Source organism: Salmo trutta, chromosome 21 (genome assembly GCF_901001165.1).
Source record: "Salmo trutta chromosome 21, fSalTru1.1, whole genome shotgun sequence".
In the NCBI taxonomy this organism is placed as follows: Eukaryota; Metazoa; Chordata; class Actinopteri; order Salmoniformes; family Salmonidae; genus Salmo; species Salmo trutta.
The window spans coordinates 25,289,784-25,316,628 of record NC_042977.1 but is presented as its reverse complement, the minus strand read 5'-3'; the positions used below and the strand labels follow the sequence as shown (position 1 = coordinate 25,316,628).

The 26,845-nt window shown below is 43.1% G+C and overlaps 1 protein-coding gene across 1 annotated transcript in view; it reads left to right on the top strand.

Moving 5' to 3' along the window:
* The first annotated feature begins 977 nt into the window (after nt 1–977).
* The window catches only part of LOC115157029 (XK-related protein 4), a 77,136-nt gene continuing 51,268 nt past the window's right edge, over nt 978–26,845 (top strand). The window contains exon 1 of the mRNA XM_029704892.1: nt 978–1,911. Within this exon, the coding sequence (XP_029560752.1) occupies nt 1,226–1,911 (686 nt within the window). The 5' untranslated portion in view covers nt 978–1,225. The remainder of the gene's footprint in view (nt 1,912–26,845) is intronic.

Below are 26,845 nucleotides of genomic sequence, written 5' to 3'. Positions count from 1 at the left end.
TTTCAACGAAATACCATTGAAGCAAGGCTGTGGTCATGTTTTGAGGTTGTGCAGTTATATAGCTTGGTCGTCCTCTGGCCATAAATGCAGCCAAGCTGCGAGGAGGGCGTGTCAAAATCATAGCGGTTGTGCGGCTGTGCTTCAAATAGCCTATGGTGCGTACGGTCAAGGCATAGCCTGTTATAACTGCGGAGATCATTCATTAAAATCGCAGTCAATGACTGTGTCGGGACCCTCTAGTAATAAATGACGGGACTTGATTGCTTACCGGCGCATTCTGTATGAGGGTAGCAGTAGGCTACAGTATGAAAGTGAGTTGACGCGGGAGCTGTCCATGGTGCTGAACCGTTGTACGCACTTTACCAAAATACCCCAGATGAGAAATAGGCTACATATGTGAATAGTGGGATAATTGACTACTTAACCACAAATCAACACTTTCTAGTGGGTGCGTGCGTCACTGCTCCAGTTATTTATAGCTATTATATTATTTCATAGTGGCAGCAGGAGAACCCTATTCCCTCCCCACTGGGCACAGACGTCAGTCCAACGTGTAGTTTTTATTTACATTTGGTTGAGTTGTCAACTAACGTGGTTAGGTTCAAGTTTGGGTGTAAAAATACAAAATTCTCTGAAGTTGATGACTTTTTGCAAATCCAATCAGTTTTCCACGTTGATTCACAGGTCATCACATTGCATTTTGGGGTTGAAATTATGTGGAATCAACGTTGATTCAACCAGTTTTTGCCTAATGGGTCTGGATTAGGTTAATAGCCTATTGTATTTTGATCATCGTTGGTCAAGTATAACCTACCTGAAATATTGGCCAGGCCTTCGATTCATTTTATTGCAATCCTTTGGGATATATATATATATTTTAATTAGCCTATACATTTGCTTTAATTAGGCCTATCAGAGTGAATTGCAATATGCTGTAGCTCTATTGTGGCTATTGAGGAGAAATGTGAGGTGAGGAGCGACTGAGGAAGAGTTGCGAAGCAATGATGTCATAGTTTCAAGTCTGTGCCATGGGAGAGCATATGGTTCGTACCCGCTGCCGAGCGGTAGGGTTGCTTTGTTATGAACAGGCGGCGCTGTAGCTGGCGGAAGAGGAGGTCGCCCAGCCCAGTATCTCTTCGCCTGGAATACAGAAGCCGAGGGGGAGACGAGAAAACGGGAGGAGAAAAGACGGTATTGGCTGGAGGAGAAAGAAAAAGCTACGATAATGGCCGCTAAATCGGATGGGGTATTGAAAATTAGAAAGAGCGATGTAGCGTTCACGCCTTTGCAGAATTCGGACCACTCGGGCTCAGTACAAGGACTCGTTCCAGGATCGCAGCCGGATTCGGGAACCGGGGATGGGGAATTCGTGAATGGGGAATCGCGGTGCTGTGGTTCTAATTCGACATGTCTTCGCCTTGGCAGAGAGCAGCAAACAAAATACACGATATGGGACTGTCTATGGATTCTCGCTGCAGTGGTGGTGTATTTCGCCGATGTAGGCACCGACATCTGGCTTTCTGTCGACTATTACCTCCGTCGCGACTACTGGTGGTTCGGGCTCACGCTATTTTTTGTTGTGCTAGGGTCGTTCTCCGTCCAAGTCTTTAGTTTCCGATGGTTCGTCCACGATTTCAGCACCGACGAGAGCGCCAATGCCGCCGGTGCGGCAAACTGCTCATCCCACATGGACGGGAAGCTGCTGAGCGGTTCTGCTTCACATGGAGACGTGGGCGCCCAACCGTCCACACCTCAAAGACAGGCATCCACCGCGAGCAAGAGCAACACCACAACCAACAGCAACAGCAGCACGGCAACCCCGACTAATAAGAAAAGGTCGGCGTCCTGTTCAGTATTCATATGGTCCGCGCAATCCGTCACCCACATCTTGCAGCTTGGGCAGATTTGGAGGTAAGCGTTTTATATGCTCTTTCGAATGAATAGAGTAGCACCCCATTAGCCTACGTGTGTTAACTTCTGACTGCACGTACCTCATAGCCTACACTTAGCTCCCATCATGCCCAAGAGGGTCTACTGTTATTAATTATTAGGCACCGACTGCCATAGAACGTCTAACATTTCAGGTTTTACGCGCACTGCAAAGCATTTTGAGTAGCATACCCTGAGTAGCCTCTTGGTGGGTTATAGGTGTTATATCTTAAATAAACAATCATAGGGAGAGAAAATAGTCTGTCGTAAAACAAAATGGTATCATGTTTCATGATGTGGTATCCTTGTGAATGTGCTTGGTCCAATGGCGAGCTCGAAGTTGTGCATGTTCAATTGAATTCCTCACACCATACAGTATAGGGCTAGATGTATGTAGCCCAGCTTAGTATACAAATGGCAAACTCTTTACAACTAAGCCTATTATTTACAAACAAGTACATCATGTGTGAGGAAAGGAACAGTAATAAACCACATTGATCTCCCTCAATTAAGAATATATCAAATATGTATTTGAGACATTTGGGTTCTGAACATTGAGGGTGAGGGTATGCTGTGTGTTTATTGTGTGTGTGTGTGTGTGTGTGTGTGGGTGTGTGTGTGTGTGTGTGTGGACCAGGGCATCAATACACACTCTTTTGCAAAAAGCATGTCATGTCAGAAGAAATGGATTGTAAATTCACCCACATCAAGTTCAAAATCTATTGATAGAAACATATACTGAGGCATGGTATTGAATAAAACCACATTGTAAATCCATTATTAATGAGATTGAGCTTTAACTTCAAGAATTTATTTAATTAAATACAGGGGTCGTAACAAGCTATTAGTGGATATTGCTTCCATTCTCAATTCAATTTCTCTCTGGTGCCATCCTATTTTTTTGTATCCATTCTGTTCCAGTCACACACAGTCTACAGTAGGCCACATGTTATCTGCGACTGGGCTAATTTAATGTGGGTGTGTTCGCACATGCATTATTATTTGCATGTGATATTATGTTTTATTGATTCTCTGTTTAGCTCCTGGCCATGCATGATAAGGGCATCACATCATCTACAATCATGTACATTTCATGGGGGCTTGCACCCTTGACTCCTTATGTAACTCCTTGACACTGCCACACTTCAGCACTTGAGCACACTTTTGTATTTAGGGAAAGGGGAAATTCAGTTGTACAACTGAATGCCTTCAACTGAAATGTGTCTTCGGCATTTAACCCAACCCCTCTGAATCAGAGAGGTGCGGAGGGCTGCCTTAATTGACATCCACGGCGCCCGGGGAACAGTGGGTTAACTGCCTTGCTCAGGGGCAGAACAACAGATTTTTTATCTTGTCAGCTCAGGGATTCGATCCAGCAACCTTTCGGTTACTGGCCCAACGCTCTAACCACTAGGCAACCTGCCGCCCCATTTAGTTTCATCATTGTTATGTCACATTGTCTGGTGCATTGAGAATACTGTAGATCTGACTCCACCAGGGTGTGTATCCTCAGAGAGTAGACAGGGTATTGTTGAGACACGGCAGTGAGCACAGTAGTCTGGGGAAATCAGGCAAAGTTGAGGGGCAGCATCCCAAATGGCACCCTATTCTTTATGTAGTGCACTACTTTGGACCAGAAGCCCTGGTCAAAGTAGTGCAGTATATAGGTAATAGGGTGCCATTTGAGACACAGACAAGGTTTTATAAATGGCTGTGTGTTAATGAAGTTCATCAGACCCAGTGTTAGCCATGTTGGTTCCTGACAACAGTTATGACATGACATCATCACCATGTGTATTATTAGCACGATGACTCTGTAATTGTTTATCCAAACAGGTTTCCATCAGATATTTCTCCCAACACTCACGTTGGAAATGGTTTATGGTTTGAATAATTCAGTTATTTCTGAATTATGAGTAACCTTTTTTCAACTACATTTTCTGTATTATTTACATTTACATTTTAGTCATTTAGCAGACACTCTTATCCAGAGCGACTTACAGTAGTGAATGCATACATTTATACAATTTCATACATTTTTTTTCTGTGCTGGCCCCCCGTGGGAATCGAACCCACAACCCTGGTGTTGCAAACACCATGCTCTACCAACTGAGCTAATTTCACACACACAATGTAAATTGCTTTTCAGTAAGGTTTTCCCCTTTCAATTGCAGCTGTAGGGTTAATAATATGGCTGTCAAACCTCCCCATACAGTATTTGTATTTATTATGGATCCCCATTAGCTGCTGCCAAGGCAGCAGCTACTCTTCCTGGGGTCCAGCAAAATTATGGCAGGTTTATACAATTTTAAAAACATTACGATACATTCACAGATTTCACAACACACTGTGTGCCCTCAGGCCCATACTTCACCACTACCACATATCTACAGTACTAAATCTGTGTGTGTGTGTGTGTATAGTGCATATGTTATCGTGTGTGTATGCATGTGTCTGTGCCTATGTTTGTGTTGCTTCACAGTCCCCGCTGTTCCGTGAGGTGTTTTTTAAATATTATTTTACTGCTTGCAGCAGTTACTTGAAGTGGAATAGAGTTCCATGTAGTCATGGCTCTATATAGTACTGTGCGCCTCCCATAGTCTGTTCTGGACTTGGGGACTGTGAAGAGACCTCTTGTGGCATGTCTTGTGGGGTATGCATGGGTGTCCGAGCTGTGTGCCAGTAGTTTAGGCCGACAGCTCGGTGCATTCAACTTGTCAATACCTCTCATAAATAAAAGTAGTGATGAAGTCAATCTCTCCTCCACTTTGAGCCAGGAGAGATTGACATGATATTAACATTAGCTCTCTGTGTACATCCAAGGGCCAGCCATGCTGTCCTTTTTTGTGGCACCTGACCACACGACTGAACAGTAGTCTAGGTGTGACAAAACTAGCGCCTGTAGGACCTGCCTTGTTGATAGTGTTGTTAAGAAGGCAGAACATCGCTTTATTATGGACAGACTTCTCCCCCTCTTAGCTACTACTATATCAATGTTTTGACCATGATAGTTTACAATATAGGGTTACTCCAAGCAGTTTAGTCATCTCAACTTTCTCAATTTCCACATTATTTATTACAAGATTTAGTTGAGGTTTAGTGAATGTTTTGTCCCAAATACAATGCTTTTAGTTTTAGAAATATTTAGGGCTAACTTATTCCTTGCCTCCCACTCTGAAACTAGCTGTAGCTCTTTGTTAAGTGTTGCAGTCATTTCGGTCGCTGTGGTAGCTGACGTGTATGGTGTTGAGTCATCCGCATACATAGACACTCTGGCTTTACTCAAAGTCAGTGGCATGTCGTTAGTAAAAATTGAAAAAAGCAAGGGGCCTAAACAGCTATCCTGGGGAATTGCTGATTCAACCTGGATTATGTTTGAGAGGCTTCCATTAAAGAACTGTGTTCTGTTAGACAAGTAACTATTTATCCACATTATAGCAGGGGGTGTAAAGCCATAACACATACATTTTTCCAGCTGCAGACTATGATCGATAATGTCAAAAGCTGCACTGAAGTCTAACAAGACAGCCCCCACAATCATTGTTATCATAAATGTATCATCAGAAGTCCAGATGTTTCTTGTATACGTCACATCTTTGGATTGACACTTACAGTACCAGTCAAAAGTTTGGACACGCCTACTCATTCAAGGGTTTTTCTTTATTTGTACTATTTTCTATATTGTAAAATAATAGTGAAGACATTAATACCATGAAATAACATATGGAATCATGTAGTAACCATTTGTTTTTAACAAATCAAAATATATGTTATATTTGAGATTCTTTAAAGTAGCCACCCTTTGCCTTGCCAGCTTTGCACACTCTTGGCATTCTCTCAACCAGCTTCACCCGGAATTCTTTTCCAACAGGAGTTTATGAACATGCTGAGCACTTGTTGGCTGCTTTTCCTTCATTTTGCGGTCCAACGAATCTCAAACCATCTCAATTGGGTTGAGGTTGGTGATTGTGGAGACCATGTCACCGGATGCAGCACTCCATCACTCTCCTTCTTGGTCAAATAGCCCTTACACAGCCTGGAGGTGTGTTGGGTCATTGTCCTGTTGAAAAACAAATGATAGTCCCACTAAGCGCGAACCAGATGGGATGGCGTATCACTGCAGAATGCTGTGGTAGCCATGCTGGTAAATAAAACACTGGCAGTGTCACCAGCAAAGCACCCCCACACCTCCTCCTCCATGCTTTATGGTGGGAACTACACAGACGTTCTACTCTGCATCTCACAAAGACAGAGCGGTTGGAACCAAAAATCACAAATTTGCACTCATCAGACCACAGAACAGATTTCCACCAGTCTAATGTCCATTGTTCGTGTTTCTTGGCCCAAGCAAGTCTCTTCTTCTTATTGGTGTCTTTTAGTAGTGGTTTCTTTGCAGCAATTCGACCATGAAGGTCTGATTCACGCAGTCTCCTCTGAACAGTTGATGTTGAGATGTGTCTGTTACTTGAACTCTGTGAAGCATTTATTTGGGCTGCAATTGCTGAGGTGCAGCTAACTCTAATGAACTTATCCTCTGCAGGTAACTCTGGGTCTTCCTTTCCTGTGGCGGTCCTCGTGAGAGTCAGTTTCATCATAGCGCTTGATGGTTTTTGCGACTGCACTTGAAGAAACTTTCAAAGTTCGTTGAACTTGGTATTGGGACTTGGTATTTTACCAAATAGGGCTATCTTCTGTATACCACCCCTACCTTGTAACAACACAATTGATTGGCTCAAATGCATTAAGAAGGAAAGAAATTCCACAAATTAGCTTTTAGCAAAGCACACCTGTTAATTGAAATGAATTCCAGGTGACTACCTCATGAAGCTGGTTGAGAGAATGCCAAGAGTGTACAAAGCTGCCATCAAGGCAAAGGGTGGCTACTTTGAAGAATCTCAATTATAAAATATATTTGGATTTGTTTAACACTTTTTTGGTACAACATGGTTCCATGTGTTATTTCATAATTTTGATGTCTTCACTATTATTCTACTATGTAGAAAATAGTAAAAATAAAGAAACCCAGAAATAAATAGGTGTGTACTGTATCTCAATGGAATACACACGATTGCATTTCAAATGAGCAGCCAGGCAGCCTCAGTGTATACAGTATATACAGTGCGTTCGGAAAGTATACAGACCCCTTGACTTTTTCCACATTTTGTTACGTTATTCTAAAATTGATTTAAAAAAAATCCCTCATCAATCTACACACAATACCCCATAATGACAAAGTGAAAACAGATTTATAGAAATTTTTGCAAATGTAATAAACAGATACCTTTTTTACATAAGTATTCAGACCTTTGCTATGAGACTCGAAATAGAGCTCAGGTGCATTCTGTTTCCATTGATCATCCTTGAGATGTTTCTACAACTTGATTGGAGTCCATCTGTGGTAAATTCAATTGATTGGACACACCTGTCTATATAAGTTCCCACAGTTAACAGTGTATGTTAGAGTAAAAACCAAGATGTGAGGTCAAATGAATTGTCCGTAGAGCTCCGAGACAGGGTTGTGTCGAGGCATAGATCTGGGGAAGGGTACCAAAACATTTCTGCAACATTAAAAGTCCAAGAACACAGTGGCCTCCATCATTCTTAAATGGAAGAAGTTGGGAACCACCGAGACTCTTCCTAGAGCTGGCCGCCCGGCCAAACTGAGCAAGCGGGGGAGAAGGGTCTTGTTCAGGGAGGTGACCAAGAACCTGATGTTCACTGACAGAGCTCCAGAGTTCCTCTGTGGAGATGGGAGAATCTTCCAGATGGACAACCATTTCTGTAGCACTCCACCAATCAGACCTTTATGGTAGAGTGTCCAGATGGAAGCCACTCCTTAAAGGAACATGAAGCCCGCTTGGAGTTTGCCAAAAAGCAGCTAAAGACTCTCAGACCCTGAGAAACAAGATTCTCTGGTCTGATGAAACCAAGATTTAACTCTTTGGCCTGAATGCCAAGCGTCACGTCTGGAGGAAACCTGTCACCATCCCTATGGTGAAGCATGTTGGTGGCAGCATCATGCTGTGGGGATGTTTTTCAGGGGCAGGGACTGGGAGACTAGTCAGGATCGAGGGAAAGATGAACGGAGCAAAGTACAGAAAGATACTTGATGAAAACCTGCCCCAGTGCTCTCAGGACCTCAGACTGGGGTGAAGGTTCTACCTCCAACAGGAAAATTACCCTAAGCACACAGCCAAAACACCGCAGCAATGGCTTCGAGTCTCTGAATGTCCTTGAGTGGCCCAGCCAGAGCCCAGACTTAAACCTGATCGAACATCTCTGGAGAGACCTGAAAATAGCTGTGCAGCAATGCTCCCCATCCAGCTTGACAGAGCTTGAGCTGATCTGCAGAGAAGAATGAGAGAAACTCCCCAAATACAGCTGTGCCAAGCTTGTAGCGTCATACCCAAGAAGACTTGAAGCTGTGATCGCTGCCAAACCTGTTTTTGCGTCATCATTATGGGGTATTGTGTGTAGATGGATGAGGAATAAAAACGATTTAATACATTTTAGAATAAGGCTATAACGTACCAATATGGAATAAGTCAAGGATTCTGAATACTTTCCGAATGCACTGTCGGTTTTTTAGTGTATCTGTACTTTACTATTTCTGATGACTTTTAGTTTTACTCCACTACATTCCTAAAGAAAATAGTCTACATTTTCCCTGACACCCAAAAGTACTCGTTACATTTCCAATGCTTAGCTGGACAGGAAAATGGTCCAATTCACACACTTATCAAGAGAAAATCCCTGGTCATCCATACAGCCTCTGATCTGGCCGTTTCACTAAACACATGCTTCTTTTGTCAATGATTGTGGAAGTGTTGGAGTGTGCCCCAGGCTATCCGTGAATTAAAACAACAACTAAATCATGGCGTCTGGTTTGCTTAATATAAGGAATATGAAATGATTTTTACTTTTGATACTTAAGTATATTTTAGCAATTATATCTACTTTTGATACTTATGTATATTTAAAACCAAATACTGTTTTTTTTTTACTCAAGTAGCATTTTATTGGGTGGCATTTACTTGAGTCATTTTCGATTAAGGTATCTTTACTTTTACTCAAGTGTGACATTTGGGTACTTTTTCCACCACTGTCTACCAGCTGGACCAAACCGTTGAGGTTTCGCTCCAGATCCTCTTGTGCCACCACCCACCTTTTCTACGATAGCTCACTGGCGATTGGATTCGGAACACATCATTTAAGCACAGAATTCACTGGCGTTGGAAGAAAACATCTAGAGTTCTGCTTTCTGGTCACGCCCAGTGTCCATGTTATCTCTCACTACTGTAGAAGTACACTATCTCTGGAAGATTGATCATAATCAGGGTGATCATATAACGGTTGTATAGTTTAACGGGTCAATGGGTCAGGCTTCTGCTATACATACTGTATATTGCTATACAACTCTGTAACCTCACGAGTCAGTCCCTTATGTATAGAGCTATAATGTACATTGCAATATATACAGTACAACACTCTTTATTGAATCCAATGCATTCTCTAGCTGCATCCTCATTTTGTCAACCACTGTGTGCATAATGAATGTGTACTGAATCCTGTCATGGAGATGATGCCTCTCGTTCGATACGTCCCAAATATCACCCTATTCCTTATGTAGTGCACTACTACCCTATGAGCAAAAGTAGTGCGGTATATTAGTAATAGGGAGCCATTTGGGACGCAGCCCTTGTCTTGTGTGTGAAGTATCATTCTTAGGACGCCATGTATAGGTGATTTATGATAGCATCAGTGTATCTTCAATCTGTACTAATGACTACATTTTGTGTAGGATGATGCTAGTAGGCTATTTTGTATTTGGAAGACTGCCATATTTCTAATCTGTGCATAGTATGCATCACAGGTTGTAGTTTCAAGTTCTGTTTACAGAGAATGAGGGATATTTGCTGTTGATTTATTTTTGGAGTACAACTGTCAACACTATTTCACAGAGTTCTGAATTAAAACACGTGCATAGTCTTCTATGGTAATAGTTTTCATGTTTTGATTAGTTAACAGTCCCCTGTTCGTCAGGGGCGCTGTGAGAGTTATTTAAGAACTATTCAAAGAGGTAGGGTTTCAGACATTTCGCAAGATGGGCAGGGACTCTGCTGTCTTGACTTTAGGGGGAAGCTTGTTCCACCATTGGGGTGCCAGGAAAAAGAAGAGCTTTGACTGCGTTGGGAGCTGCCCTCCCGTAGAGGTGGGAGGGCTAAGAGACCAGATGTGGCGGGACAGAGTGCTCGGGTTGTGATGTAGGGTTTGAGCATACCCTGAAGGTAAAGAGGGGCAGTTCCCCTTGCTGGTCCATAGACAAGCACCAGGGTCTTGAAGAGGATGCAAGCTTTGGCTGGAAGCCAGTGGAGTGTGCAGAGGAGCAGAGTGACATGGGAGAATATAGGAAGGTTGAAAACCAGGCGGGCTGTGGCATTCTGGATAAATTGCAGGGGTTTGATGGCACAAGCGGGGAGCCCAGCCAACAGAGATAAAGTAGTCTAGACAGGAAATTACAAGTGCCTGGATTAAGACCTTCGCCACTTCCTGTGTGAGGAAAGGTCCTACTCTACGGATGTTGTAGACTATGATCCTGCAGGAGCAAGTCACTTTTTTGATGTTTGCAAAGAATGACAAGGTGTTGTCCAGGGTCACGCTAAGGTTCATTGCACTCTGGAAGGAGGATACTGTGGAGTTGTCAACCATGATGGAGAGATCTTGGAGTGGGCAGGCCTTCCCCGGGAGGAAGAGCAGCTCTGTTTTGTCGAGGTTGAGTTTGAGGTGGTGGGCCGACATCCAAGCTGAGATGTATGCAAGGCACGCATAGATGCGTGTCCCCACCTGGGTGTCAGAAGGGGGAAGGAGAAGGGTAGTTGAGTGTAATCTGCAAAGCAATGATGGGAGAGACCATGTGAAGGTCTGGCAGAGCCGAGTGACATAAACAAAATATTAGGGGGTAGATCAACTTTAATATTGCAGAAAGACTGTAGCTTCCACCAATGTAATTGTCTGCATCACTTCCAATCCCCCATATATTTTTTTGCAAATATACATACATACATACATACATACATACGCACCCGCACACACACAATCTTTAAAAAAATATATTTCCTTTATCACCCTCCAACCTTACCACCCCTCCCCCAATTGGAGCAAACTAGTGAACAACAACGCTTAGGCCTGTATTTCCAGCTTATACATACTATATACATTTTATGGACACAGTCTATTTTACAATAGTTTCAATTTTTTTTTTAACTCTTGACCTTCCTCAACCTCTCCCATATATTTATGATGTTCATCCGTTTTGATTTCTATTTGCCATATCTTTCAAACTGTGCTCTTTTCAAAAAAGTTCTTAACCTATATATGTTTCACGGGCACAATATGTTTTACATTCGTTATCTTGTTGTTATTAGTTGTTATTAGTCCCAAACTTCAGCTCCATTAAATCCATCCCATCAATCTCTTAACACCATCCATATTGGATTTCTATTTGACATAACTGTGCTGTGATGTTTCACAAAAGTTCTGAACCTTTCTATTCTCATTGTTTCTACAGATTGTAAATTGAAAGTAAACATTTTTGCTGAAAGTATTATATTATTAATCGATTGACTATGACTTTTCAGATCGCCCAGTAGTGCACCAGGTAAATATTGCAATTCTTCAGCCATTCCTGGGCCTGTGACCAAAAATAAGCTACATATGGACAGTACCAAAACTAATGATCTAATGATTCTGCCTCTTCACAGCAAAATCTGCAGAGTTGGGAAGGTTTTATCCCCCATATAAATAACATTCTATTGGTTGCAAGAATTCTGTATAATTTAAATAAAAAAATGCTAAGTTTTGCGCATCAGTTCATAAACCATGTGCCATGGAATCGGTACCTCAATCTCTTCCCAACTATTTTGCAATCTATATGGCACGGCTGTCAATTTTTTGGTCCTTAAAACCTGTTGGGGCTATGGGGCAGTATTTGCACGGCCGGATAAAAAACGTACCCGATTTAATCTGGTTACTACTCCTGCCCAGTAACTAGAATATGCATATAATTGTTTGATTTGGATAGAAAACACCCTAAAGTTTCTAAAACTGTTTGAATGGTGTCTGTGGGTATAACAGAACTCATTTGGCAGGCCAAAACCTGAGAAGATTCCAAACAGGAAGCGCTCTCTCTGACCATTTCATGGCCTTCTTGATCATCTCTAACCAAAACAGGGGATCTCTGGCATGACGTGACATTTTCTAACGCTCCCATAGACTCTCAGAAGGCGCCAGAAAGCTGAATGGTGGCTTTGCAGGCCCTGGCTGAAAAACATTAGCGCATTTTGTAAGTGGTCGATCTGAGAACAATGAGACTGGGGCGCGCGTGCCCGAGCTGACACCATGTTTACTTTCTCTCTCTTTGAACGAAAACAACCACTCCCGGTCGGAATATTATCGTTTTTTACGAGAAAAATGGCATAAAAATTGATTTTAAACAGCGGTTGACATGCTTCGAAGTACGGTAATGGAATATTTAGAATTTTTTTGTCACGAAACGCGTTGGGCGCGTAACCCTTATTTACCCTTCGGATAGTGTCTTGAACGCACAAACAAAACGCCGCTATTTGGATATAACTATGGATTATTTGGGACCAAATCAACATTTGTTATTGAAGTAGAAGTCCTGGGAGTGCATTTTGACGAAGAACAGCAAAGGTAATAACATTTTTCTTATAGTAAATCTGACTTTGGTGAGGGCTAAACTTGGTGGGTGTCTAAATAGCTAGCCCTGTGATGCCGGGCTATCTACTTAGAATATTGCAAAATGTGCTTTCACCGAAAAGCTATTTTAAAACCGGACATAGCGAGTGCATATAGGAGTTCTGTATCTATAATTCGTAAAATAATTGTTATGTTTTTTGTGAACGTTTATCGTGAGTAATTTAGTAAATTCACCGGAAGTGTTCGGTGGGAATGCTAGTCACATGCTAGTCCCATGCTAATGTAAAAAGCTGTTTTTTGATATAAATATGAACTTGATTGAACAAAACATGCATGTATTGTGTAACATAATGTCCTAGGTGTGTCATCTGATGAAGATCATCAAAGGTTAGTGCTGCATTTAGCAGTGGTTTTGTTTTTTGTGACGTTATATGCTAGCTTGAAAAATGGGTGTCTGATTATTTCTGGCTGGGTACTCTGCTGACATAATCTAATGTTTTGCTTTTGTTGTAAAGCCTTTTTGAAATCGGACAGTGTGGTTAGATTAACAAGAGTCTTGTCTTTAAAATGGTGTAAAATAGTCATATGTTTGAGAAATTGAAGTAATAGCATTTCTAAGGTATTTGAAATTCGCGCCACGGGATTCCACTGGCTGTTGAGTAGGTGGGACGCTTGCCCATAGAGGTTAAATGAAACTGGTATACTTTTTTATTTATCACAATTTTCTTGAACCAATTATGGTCTTTAATGCAGGGCCGACAGACAAGTTCCTTACTTTTTTCCCCTTCCACTTTCCTCTTCCATTTTTGCGTAATACTGCAAATAGTTGGTTTTCATTTTGGGTAGAACAGATATTTCCATATGTTTTAGTTAGCTGCATGTATGACACCTCCACCAGTCGTATTTATGATATAATTTACGAAGATTATACCTTTTTATAAACATAAAAAAAAACGTATATCTGAGTTTTGTTTGTTCTGTCTTTTCTGGTGAATTAAATTGAAATTGCAACCAACTTTCTATGGCTTGTTTTAAAAATAGCGAGTGGCTTAGTGGAAAGAGAAAAAGGAGAGGACATAGAACCGAACCATAGGGGACACCAGTAGTGAGAGCACATGGTTCAGACACAGATCCTCTCCACGCCACCTGGTAGGAGTGACCTGCCAGGTAGGATGCAATCCAGGAGTGTGCAGAGCCTGAGACACCCAATCCTGAGAGGGTGGAGAGGAGGATCTGATAGTAAACTGTGTTGAAGGCAGCGGATAGATCTAGCAGGATGACAACAGAGGAGAGAGAGTCAGCTTTGGCGGAACGGAGAGCCTCTGTGACACAGAGGAGAGCGGTCTCAGTTGAGTGAGCTGCCTTGAAGCCTGACCGGTTAGGGTCAAGAAAATCATTCTGAGAGAGATAGCGAGAGAGTTGGTCAGAGACAGCAGGCTCAAGTGGTTTGGAAATAAAATAAAGAAGGGATATATATATATATATATATATATATATATATATATATAAATATAAAAGACCCCCTTTTTTCCCAAATTCCGACCTTGTCACATCGCTGCATCTCCCCAACGGGCTCGGGAGGCGAAGGTCGAGTCATGCATCCTCCGAAACATGACCCGCCAAACCGTGCTTCTTAACACCTGCTCGCTTAACCCGGAAGCCAGCCGTACCAATGTGTCGGAGGAAACACCGTTCACCTGCCCAGCCGGACATCACTAGTCACTAGTCACAGAGAGGGGAGAAAGAGGTCAAGGTGTAGGGTAGTTCTGTGTGAGTGGGATTAGTGGGCTCAGTAGGCTGAGTGAATGAGGAGCAGATGCCGTCAACCTTTTTTTCATTAGTGGTTGACAAAGTTGTTCGCAGAGAGTGGGGGGGGAGAAGGTGGAGGATTAAGGAGGGAAGAGAAAGTGGAGAAGAGTTTCACAGGGCTGGAGGCAGAAGCTTTTAGAGTGATAGAAAGCAGCTTTAGCAGCAGATACCGAGAAAGAGAAGGTGGAGAGGAGGGAGTGGAAGGATGATAGGTCCTCCAGAAGTTTAGTTTTCCTCCATTTCCGCTCAGCTGCCAGCAGCCCTGTTCTGTTAGCACGCAGTGAGCCATTTGGCCATAGAGCAGGAGGGGAAGGATCGAGCCGGCCGGGAGGATATGGGACAGGGAGGAAAGTAGGGTCGAAGAGCCAGAGTCAGGAGACAGGAGGGAGAAGGATTTAGCAGAGAGAGGATAGGATAGAAGAGAGTAGTGGGAGAGAGACAGCGAAGATTGCAGTGGCGCATCTGGGTAGGGACTGAGTGGGTAGGGATGGATGGGAGATGGAGAGAAAAGGAAACAAAGTAGGGATCAGAGACACGGAGGGGGGTTACAGTGAGATTAGTAGGCGAACAGCCTCTAGTGAAGATGAAGTACAACATATTGCCTGCGTTGTGAGTATGAGGTGACTGGGAAAGAGTGAGATCAAAAGAGGCAAGGAGGGGAAAGAAAGAGGTGGAAAGAAATTAATTGAAGTCAGACGTCGGGAGGTCGAAGTCGCCTAGTACGATGAGTGGTGAGCCATCGTCGGGAAATTCGCTTATCAAGGTTTCAAGCTCATTGAGGAACTCTCCAAGGGCACCTGGTGGGCAATAGATGACAACAATGTTAGGCTTGAGTGGACAAGTGACAGTGACTGCATGGAATTCAAATTAGGAGATGAACAGGTGAGTGAGGGAGAAAATAGAAAATCTCCAGAAATGAGTAGCATGGTGCCACCACCGCGACGACCTGATGCTCTCGGACTTTGAGAGAACACCTAGTCAATTTACGACATAGCAGCTGGAGTAGCAGCGTTCTCTGGGGTGATCCATGTCTCTGTCTGTGCCAAAAAGTGTATGGACTGAAGGGCAATATAGGCTGAGATTAACCCCGCTTTATTGAACGCAGATTGGCAGTTCCAAATGCTGCCGGAGAATAGGAAATCCACATGGGTTGTGCACGCAGGGTACAACAAATTATAAGGGTTGCAGCCACCGGGTCGTGAGCATCTTTAAAACTTACAGGGAGAGGAGCGAACTGGGATAGAAATCACGCACATACTTGCCAAAGCTACAAAAGAGCTAAATGAGATCATCAGAAAATAACTAGGTAAGATACTCAAGTGAGAGAGTGATGTGGAGCCTTCCTCTCTTTACTTCCTCAAACAACTCGGCAGAACGTCTTTGTTTCGGCGACAACACTGTCGTTTGACAATACCACCATTTACAGCTGCCACTGAAAAAACAGGGGAAACTAAAGTACTAACACTAATTGCCTAGCAAAGGTGAAAGACATACCTCCCAGCACTGATGCTGATTGCCTAGTAGAGGTGAAGAAAACACCCCCTAACATACAACACACCCACAAATTAGCAAGACTGTTAGACAAATAGGCCTGAAACTAGTCCACAGCAACAGTCACAAGTACTGAGCAATGATTTAAGTAGGTAAAAGAAAGGTAAAAGGTAGGTAAAAGGTAAAAGAAAGCAATTAAATTAAATTGCCCTAGCAAGACAATACCAACAGCTAAAAATGCCGCTGGAGAAGAAGGCAGATGTTTTACGTGTGCCCAACCAATTGTGTTTTTTTCTTTGTTAATTTGTTTTTGTAACTTATTTTTTTACTTATTTTGCACATAATGTTGCCGCTACCGTCTCTTATGACCGAAAATAACTTCTGGACAATACTCACCATGCGATCACTCACCACAGACTGGCAGAATCCTTTTTTTCCTTTAACGAGTCTGACGAGCCCAACGCGAACAATATACTGCTTTCTCGGTAACAGGCCCAGATCCCCGTGATTTGTGTGAAGAGGAGGCAGAGAAAAAGGGGCCAAAGGGAGGTCTGCCTTCTGAGAATTCGTAGGCGATCGAATAAACCCCCACTTCCTTCCATTCTGCTAGCAAACGTGCAATCGTTGGAGAATAAAATGCATGACCTACGTGCAGGATTAAACTACCAACAGGACGTTGAAAACTGTAAATCGTGGTTGAACAATGACACTATCAACATACAGCTGGCTGGTTATACACTGTACCGGCAGGATAGAACAGCGGCGTCTTGTAAGATAAGGGGCGGCGGGCTATGTATTTTTATAAATAACTAAGGAATATCTAAGGAAGTCTCGAGGTATTGCTTGCCTGAGGTAGACTATCTCATGATAAGCTGTAGACCACACTATCTACCTAGAGAGTTTTCATCTGTATTTTTCGTAGCTGTTTTACGTACCACCACAGTCAGAGGCTGGCACTAAGACAGCATTGAATGAGCTGTATTCCGCCATAAGTGAACAAGAAAACGCTCATCTAGAAGGCGCTCCTAGTATCCAGGGACTTTAATGCAGAGAAACGTAAATCAGTTTTACCTAATTTCTATCAGCATGTTAAATGTGCAAGGGGAAAAAACTCTGGACCACCTTTACTCCACACACAGAGACACATACAAAGCTCTCCCTCGCCCTCCATTTGGCAAATCTGACCATAATTCTATCCTACTGATTCCTGCTTACAAGCAAAAATTATAGCTGGAAGCACCAGTGACTAGATCAATTAAAAAAGTGGTCAGATGAAGCAGATGCTAAACTACAGGACTGTTTTGCTAGCACAGACTGGAATATGTTCCGGGATTATTCCGATGGCTTTGAGGAGTACACCACATCAGTCACTGGCTTCATCAATAAGTGCATCGATGACGTTGTCCCCAGATGACGTTGTCCCCAGTGACCATACGTACATACCCCAACCAGAAGCCATGGATTACGGATAACATCCGCACTGAGCTAAAGGCCAGAGCTGCCACTTTCAAGGAGCGGGACTTATAAGAAATCCCGTTATGCCCTCTGACAAACCATCAAGCAGGCAAAGCGTGAATACAGGACTAAGATCGAATCGTACTACACCGGCTCTGACACCCATCGGATGTGGCAGGGCTTGCAAACCGCTACGTACTACGAAGGGAAGCACAGCCGAGAACTGCCCAGTGACACGAGCCTACCAGACGAGCTAAACTACTTCTATATTCGCTTCAAGGCAAATGGCACTGAAACATGCATGAGAACATCAGCTGTTCCAGAAGACAGTGTGATCACTCCCCAGCCAATGTGAGTAAGACCTTTAAACAGGTCAACATTCACAAGGCCGCAGGGCCAGATGGATTACCAGGACGTGTACTGCGAGAATGCGCTGACCAACTGGCAAGTGTCTTCACTGACATTTCCAACCTCCCTGTCTGTGTCTGAAATACCAACTAGTTTTAAGCAGACCACCATAGTGCCTGTGCCCAAGAACACTAAGGTAACCTGCCTAAATGACTACCGACCCTTAGCACTCACGTCTGTAGGCATGACGGGCTTTGAAAGGCTGGAAATGGGTCACATCAACACCATTATTCCAGAAACCTTAGACCCACTCCAATTTGCATACCGCCCCAACAGATCCACAGATGATGCAATCTCTATTGCACTCCACACTGCCCTTTCCCACCTGGACAAAAGGAACACCTATGTGAGAATGCTATTCATCGACTACAGCTCAGCGTTCAACACCAGAATGCCCTTAAAGCTCATCAATAAGCTAATGACCCTGGGACTAAACACCTCCCTCTGCAAATGGATCCTGGATTTCCTGATGGGCCGCCCCCGGGTGGTAAGAGTAGGTAACAACACATCTGCCATGCTGATCCTTAACACAGGGGCCTCTCAGGGGTGTGTGCTCAGTTCCCTCCTGTACTCCCTGGTCACTCATGACAGCACTGTCAGGCATGACTCCAACAGCATCATTATGTTTGCCGATGACACACCAGTGGTAGGCCTGATCACTGACAACAACGAGACAGCCGATAGGGAGGAGGTCAGAGACCTGGCCCTGTGGTGCGAGAACAACAACCTCTCCTTCAATGTGATCAAGACAAAGGAGATGATTGTGGACTACAGGAAAAAGAGGACCGAGCATGCCCCCATTCTCATCGACAGGGCTGCAGTGGAGCAGGTTGACAGCTTCATGTTCCTTGGTGTCCACATCACCAACAAACTAACATGGTCCAAGCACACCAAGACAGTTGTGAAGAGGGCACGACAAAACCTATTCCAGCCACCGTAGTCATAGACTGTTGTCTCTTCTACCGCACAGCAAGCGGTACCGGAGCGGCAAGTCGAGATCCCAGAGGCTTCTAAACAGCTTCTACCCCCAAGCCATAAGAATCCTGAACACCTAATCAAATGGCTACCCAGACTATTTGCATTGCACCCCCCCCCCCCCTTTTACACCGCTGCTACTCTCTGTTGTTATCATCTATGCAAAGTCACTTTAACTCTAACTACATGTACATATTACCTCAACTAACCGGTGCCCCAGTACCCCCCTGTACAGTGCCTTGCAAAAGTATTCATCCCCTTGGCGTTTTTACTATTTTGTTGCATTACAACCTGTAATTTAAATGGATTTTTATTTGGATTTCATGTAATGGACATACACAAAATAGTGAAATGAAAAAAATGACTTGCTTCAGAAAATTCCCCAAAATAAAAACCGTAAAAATATTGCATGCATATGTATTTACCCCCTTTGCTATGAAGCCCCCAAATAAGATCTGGTGCAACCAATTACCTTCAGAAGTCACATAATTAGTTAAATAACGTCCACCTGTGTGCAATCTAAGTGTCACATGATCTCAGTATATATACACCTGTTCTGAAAGGCCCCAGAGTCTGCAACACCACTAAGCAAGGAGCACCACCAAGCAAGTGGCACCATGAAGACCAAGGAGCTCTCCACACAGGTCAGGGACAAAGTTGTGGAGAAATACAGATCAGGGTTGGGTTATAAAAAAATATCTGAAACTTTGAACATCCCACAGAGCACCATTAAATCCATTATAAAAAATGGAAAGAATATGGCACCACAACAAACCTGCCAAGAGAGGGCCGCCCACCAAAATTCACAGATGAGGCAAGGAGGGCATTAATCAGAGAGGCAACAAAGACCAAAGATAACCCTGAAGGAGCTGCAAAGCTCCACAGCGGACATTGGAGTATCTGTCCATAGGAACACTTTACACTCCACGGAAGAGTGGCCAGAAAAAAGTCATTGCTTAAAGAAAAAAATAAGCAAACACGTTTGGTGGTCGCCAAAAGGCATGTGGGAGATTCCCCAAACATATGGAAGAAGGTACTCTGGTCAGATGAGACTAAAATTGAGCATTTAGGCCATCAAGGAAATGCAATGTCTGGTGCAAACCCAACACCTCACATCACCCCGAGAACACCATCCCCACAGTGAAGCATGGTGATAGCAGCATCATGCTGTGGGGATGTTTTTCATCAGCAGGGACTGGGAAACTGGTCAGAATTGAAGGAATGATGGATGGCGCTAAATACAGGGAAATTTTTGAGGGAAACCCGTTTCAGTCTTCCAGAGATTTGAGACTGGGACAGAGGTTCACCTTCCAGCAGGACAATGACCGTAAGCATGCTGCTAAAGCAACACTCGAGGGGTTTAAGAGGAAACATTTAAATGTCTTGGAATGGCCGAGTCAAAGCCCAGATCTCATTTCAATTGAGAATCTGTGGTATGACTTAAAGATTGCTGTACACCAGCAGAACCCATACAACTTGATGGAGCTGGAGCAGTTTTGCCTTGAAGAATGGGCAAAAATCCCAGTGCCAAGCTTATACAGTGGGGGGAAAAAGTATTTGATCCCCTGCTGATTTTGTGCGTTTGCCCACTTACAAAGAAATTATCAGTCTATCATTTTAATGGTAGGTTTACTTGAACAGTGAGAGACAGAATAACAACCAAAAAATCCAGAAAAACGCATGTCAAAAATGTTATAAAATTATTTCCATTTTAATGAGGGAAATAAGTATTTGACCCCTCTGCAAAACATGACTTAGTACTTGGTGGCAAAACCCTTGTTGGCAATCACAGAGGTCAGACGTTTCTTGTAGTTGGCCACCAGGTTTGCACACATCTCAGGAGGGATTTTGTCCCACTCCTCTTTGCAGATCTTCTCCAAGTCATTAAGGTTTCGAGGCTGACGTTTGGCAACTCGAACCTTCAGCTCCCTACACAGATTTTCTATGGGATTAAGGTCTGGAGACTGGCTAGGCCACTCCAGGACCTTAATGTGCTTCTTCTTGAGCTACTCCTTTGTTGCCTTGGCCGTGTGTTTTGGGTCATTGACATGCTGGAATACCCATCCACGACCCATTTTCAATGCCCTGGCTGAGGGAAGGAGGTTCTCACCCAAGATTTGACAGTACATGGCCCCATCAAATGATGCGGTGAAGTTGTCCTGTCCCCTTAGCAGAAAAACACCCCCAAAGCATAATGTTTCCACCTCCATGTTTGACGGTGGAGATGGTGTTCTTGGGGTCATAGGCAGCATTCCTCCTCCTCCAAACACGGCGAGGTGAGTTGATGCCAAAGAGCCCCATTTTGGTCTCATCTAACCACAACACTTTGACCAGTTGTCCTCTGAATCCTTCAGATGTTCATTGGCAAACTTCAGACGGACATGTATATGTATTCTTGAGCAGGGGGACCTTGCGGGCACTGCAGGATTTCAGTCCTTCACGGCGTAGTATGTTACCAATTGATTTCTTGGTGACAATGGTCCCAGCTGCCTTGAGATCATTGACAAGATCTCAAACCTACCATTAAAATTATAGACTGATCCTTTCTTTATCAGTGGGCAAACGTACAAAATCAGCAGGGGATCAAAAACTTTTTCCCCCACTGTAGAGACATACCCCAAGAGACTTGCAGCTGTAATCTCTGCAAAAGGTGGCTCTACAAAGTATTGAATTTTGTAGGGGGGGGGGTGAATAGTTATACATGCTCAAGTTCTTTTTTTTGTCTTATTTCTTGTTTGTTTCGCAAATAAAAAAATATTTTGCATCTTCAAAGTGGTAGACATGTTGTGTAAATCAAATGATACAAACCCCCCAAAAAATCTATTTTAATTCCAGGTTGTAAGGCAACAAAATAGGAAAAATGCCAAGGGGGGTGAATACCTTCGCAAGCCACTGTATATAGTCTCGCTATGTTATTTTACTGCTGCCCTTTAATTACTTGTTACTTTTATTTCTTATTCTTATCCATATTTTTTTAACTGCATTGTTGGTTAGGGGCTCGTAAATAAGCATTTCACTAAGGTCTACTACACCTGTTGTATTCGGCCCATGTGACTAATAAAATTAGATTATATTTTATTGAATCATATGATGCTACATAAGCTACTTATGGTTATATGATGCCCTCCTACATACTGAAGTATACCTAAAGGTGCACAAACTGTCATTTTTGTGTAAAATACAGTGTGTACTGTGTCAAACCTACTTCCTCTCACTTATACATTACAGTATATTAGTACTTGCCCACTCAATCCCAGTAGACCATGTATTTATTTACCTAGTGTGGGACAAGCTGTTGCTATAACATCAGAACACCATTCTAGAGGATAACTTGCAATGCTGTTGAGGCAGCTGAAAATAAACCACAGCAATTATTTTTAATTAGTAGTTTTCCGATTACGTCATACTATATGCTTACCTGTTGACACCTGCTGGCTAGTTAGTCTGGATGACTAGACTGCCTACCTGTATTGTGGTGTGATGTTGGATGGTGCTGGGAGGGAGAGAAAGAGAGAGGGGGGAGGGAGAGGCCACACACACCAGATGGGAAACAAAAACCCCAACAACTGGTGTCGCTCTCTCCTAATTGCCCCATAGTGAAACAGGTTGTTTCTGCTCCCTTCCAGTACTGCAGTTTGAGAGCCTTTCTTTTAATTAATGTTGCAACATGCCTCATTTAACAAACAAACAAACAACTTCAAAGTTAATCAGTGCTGCCATGGTGCGCTGTGTACATAATAATGTGTATTTATTCACTGCAGACCCCCATCCTTCCAAAAGGATGTCTTACTAGGAAACACCCTGTGAAATGCATGTTTTTTTTTTTTTACAGTTTCCTGCATGTATGTCCTGTCTGCTTTGGGATGGTCAGCCTTCGGACAAAACAATGATGACAAACCTACTTAGCTACCACTTGTTTATTATATTCACTGTCAGGCTAATACATTTAATGACTGACTGACCTAGTGGGGGCAATTTAATGACACAGCAGGCTAACCCTGTGTATTCCATATTGATCTTCATTAAGAATCTCTACTTAAAGAGCAACTTGGTCCTGAATGTTTGTGATGCATTACAGCCCTCTTTAGTGGGTCTTGATGCTCCTGATGGTTTATTGTCAGTTTAATATTTCATTTCTGTATGGCTTGATTGCGCCTACGTGTACAAGGTGGACTATAAAGTATGATTGCGTGATTGACCGTAACATCCCCTGTGAGAGTCGTCAAACCATAGATTGTGTAGAAATAAAACAGATAATGGTTATTCTGTATAATGCAGTAAGTTAACTGTGGGAAATAGTGAAAACAATATTATACCTCTGACTCAATGTCCAAAATAAAGGTGTGACAAATTTAAACCTCTGTTTTAACCATATCTGTTTGAATATGCTGTATTGAATATTAACTTGAGGAATTACAAAGCAAATGGAAGTTGATTCAATTTATAATCGGTAAGCATAGGAAAATTCCTGAGCGCTACGTACCTCATAGAGGAAAGCTGTTTCCTTAAACTGCCACATTTCAGAGAGACTGCTTCTTATACCAGTGAATGGCCCAACAAGTAAGCCTCCTAAATGTATTGCTGTGGTCATGAGTGGAGCAGCTTGCTTCCATTGAGCTCCTCCATTATGGAGAAGGAATTCTGTAGGCTTTAGCAGCATGGGGGACTTAAAGCTGATACATACTCCCCATTCAAGGAGTAGAAGGATTGTATAGGATTGGAACCCACTGCTCCAGTCAATACAGAGCGGGAGCAAGCAACACACTCTAAGTCCCATAATGCACAAGGCTCCCAGGGGGATACCTGGCTGGAGTGTTACATCAACAACACTGCTCCAACACCCCCTCTGCCACTTTCATCCATGTCAGTTTTTTAAATCATCTCCCCACCAGCCAATGACACACAAGGTTCCATAAAGACTATGACCTGTGCTTCTTTTTCCTCTATTTCCTATAATCAGAACACAAGAGTCAAAGGGAGGATAGAGGAAGCATTTGCTCTCCCACTGATGGCATAACACAGCACTTCTTGTACCTGAAGGAGTCACAGGGAGAGTAGAGGAGAGCAGTGTCTCCGTCAGGGAGGGATGTCCACCTTGGATGAACATTTAACCAGATGCTCAGCCTATCGAGTCTCTCTTTCTCCATTTTCCCCCCTCAACCCACCCCCTCCAGTTTTTGATGGACCTGTCACTGTCCACTTGTTCTCTGGATTAAAATGAAGACTCTTACCCCATAAAGCACCCCCCCCCCCCCCCCCGGTGGAGGTGCAGCGCGACGAGGCCCGTCCATGAAGCCCAGAGGGGCCTGCTTCCGCTCCAGGCGGCTCCAACAAAGCTGCGAAGTTTCCAGACCCTCCATTTACCATCCCCATTATATACAAACTTTTGTTTGTTCTTTGTTTTTTTGCATTGTTCTTAACTTGTTTTGTACATACAGTTGAAGTCGGAAGTTTACATACAATTAGGTTGGAGTCATTACAATTCATTTTTCAACCACTCCACAAATTTCTTGTTAACAAACTATAGTTTTGGCAAGTCAGTTAGGACGTCTACGTTGTGCATGACACAAGTAATTTTTCCAACAATTGCTTACAGACAGATTATTTCACTTAGAATTCACTGTATCACAATTCCAGTGGGTCAGAAGTTTACATACACTAAGTTGACTGTGCCTTTAAACAGCTTGGAAAATTCCATAAAATGATGTCATGGCTTTAGAAGCTTCTGATAGGCTAATTGACATCATTTGAGTCAATTGGAGGTGTACCTGTGGATGTATTTCAAGGCCTACCTTCAAACTCAGTGCCTCTTTGCTTGACATCATGGGAAAATCAAAAGAAATCAGCCAAGACCTCAGAAAAAAAATTGTAGACCTCCACAAGTCTGGTTCATCCTTGGGAGCAATTTCCAAATGCCTGAAGGTACCACGTTCATCTGTACAAACAATAGTATGCAAGTATAAACACTTTGGGACCACGCAACCGTCATACCGCTCAGGAAGGAGACGCGTTCTGTCTCCTAGAGATGAACGTACTTTGGTGCAAAAAGTGCAAATCAATCCCAGAACAACAGCAAAGGACCTTTTGAAGATGCTGGAGGAAACAGGTACAAAAGTATCTATATCCACAGTAAAACGAGTCCTATATCGACATAGCCTGAAAGGCCGCTCAGCAAGCAAGAAGCCACTGCTCCAAAACCGCCATAAAAAAGCCAGAGTACAGTTTGCAACTGCACATGGGGACAAAGATCGTACTTTTAGGAGAAATATCCTCTGGTCTGATGAAACAAAAATAGAACTGTTTGGCCATAATGACCATCATTATGTTTGGAGGAAAAAGGGGGAGGCTTGCAAGCCGAAGAACATCATCCCAACTGTGAAGCACGGGGGTGTGGCAGCATCATGTTGTGGGGGTGCTTTGCTGCAGGAGGGACTGGTGCACTTCACAAATTAGATGCCATCATGAGGGAGGAAAACTATGTGGATATATTGTAGCAACATCTCAAGACAATCGTCAGGAACTTAAAGCTTGGTCGCAAATGGGTCTTCCAAATGGACAATGACCCCAAACATACTTCCAAAGTTGTGGCAAAATGGCTTAAGGACAACAAAGTCAAGGTATTGGAGTGGCCATCACAAAGACCCGACCACAATCCTATAGAAAATTTTTGGGCAGAACTGAAAAAGCGTGTACGAGCAAGGAGGCCTACAAACCTGACTCAGTTACACCAGCTCTGTCAGGAGGAATGGGCCAAAATTCACCCAACTTATTGTGGGAAGCTACCCGAAACGTTTGACCCAAGTTAAACAATTTAAATGCAATGCTACCAAATACTAATTGAGTGTATGTAGACTTCTGACCCACATGGAATGTGATGAAATAAATAAAATCTGAAATAAATCATTCTCTCTACTATTATTCTGACATTTCACATTCTTAAAATAAAGTGGTGATAGTAACTGACCATAGACAGGGAATTTTTACTAGGATTAAATGTCAGGAATTGTGAAAAAGTGAGTTTAAATGTATTTGTATTTAAATGTGTATGTAAACTTCCGACTTCAACTGTATTGTTGCTGCTACCATCTCTTATGACCAAAAAGAGCTTCTGGATATCAGAACTGGGATTACTCACCTCGAATTGGACGAGGGGTTCTTCTTCAATGAGTTGGACGCGAGGTATATAGTATGGACACCCGACCAGGCCCAGATCCCTAAGATTCACTGGAAAAAGGAACGTAGGTTTCGTGGAAAGAGATCAGGATTCCTTGTGAGGATCAGGCGACGAGTGGCTAATCTGCCCTTGCCTTCCGTTCTGCTAGCTAATGTTGAATCGCTGGAAAATAAATGGGACGAACTGAAAGCACGTATATCCTACCAACGGGACATTAAAAACTATAATATCTTATGTTTCACCGAGTCGTGGCTGAACAACATACAGCTGGCTTGTTATACTCTCTATCGGCAGGATAGAACAGCAACCTCTGGTAAGACACAGGGCGGGGGCCTATGCATATTTGTAAACAATAGCTGGTGTATGATATCTAAGGAAGTCTCAGGGTTTTGCTCGCCCGAGGTAGAGTATCTCATGATAAGCTGTAGACCACACTATCTACCTAGAGAGTTTTCATCTGTATTTTTCGTAGCGGTCTACATACCACCACAGACCGAGGCTGGCACTAAAACCGCACTCAATGAGCTGTATTCCGCCATAAGCAACAGGAAAACATTCATCCAGAGGCAGCGCTCCTAGTGCCCGGGGACTTTAATGCAGGGAAACTTAAATCAGTTTTACCTAATTTCTATCAGCATATTACATGTGCAACCAGAGGGAAAAAAATTCCAGACCACCTTTACTCCACAAACAGACACATACATAGCTCTCCCTTGCCCTCCATTTGGTAAATCTGACCATAACTCTTATCCTCCTGATTCCTGCTTACAAGCAAAAATGAAAGCAGGAAGCACCAGTGACTTGGTCAATAAATGCTAAACTACAGGACTGTTTTGCTAGCACAGACTGGAATTTGTTCCGGGATTCTTCCGATGGCTTTGAGGT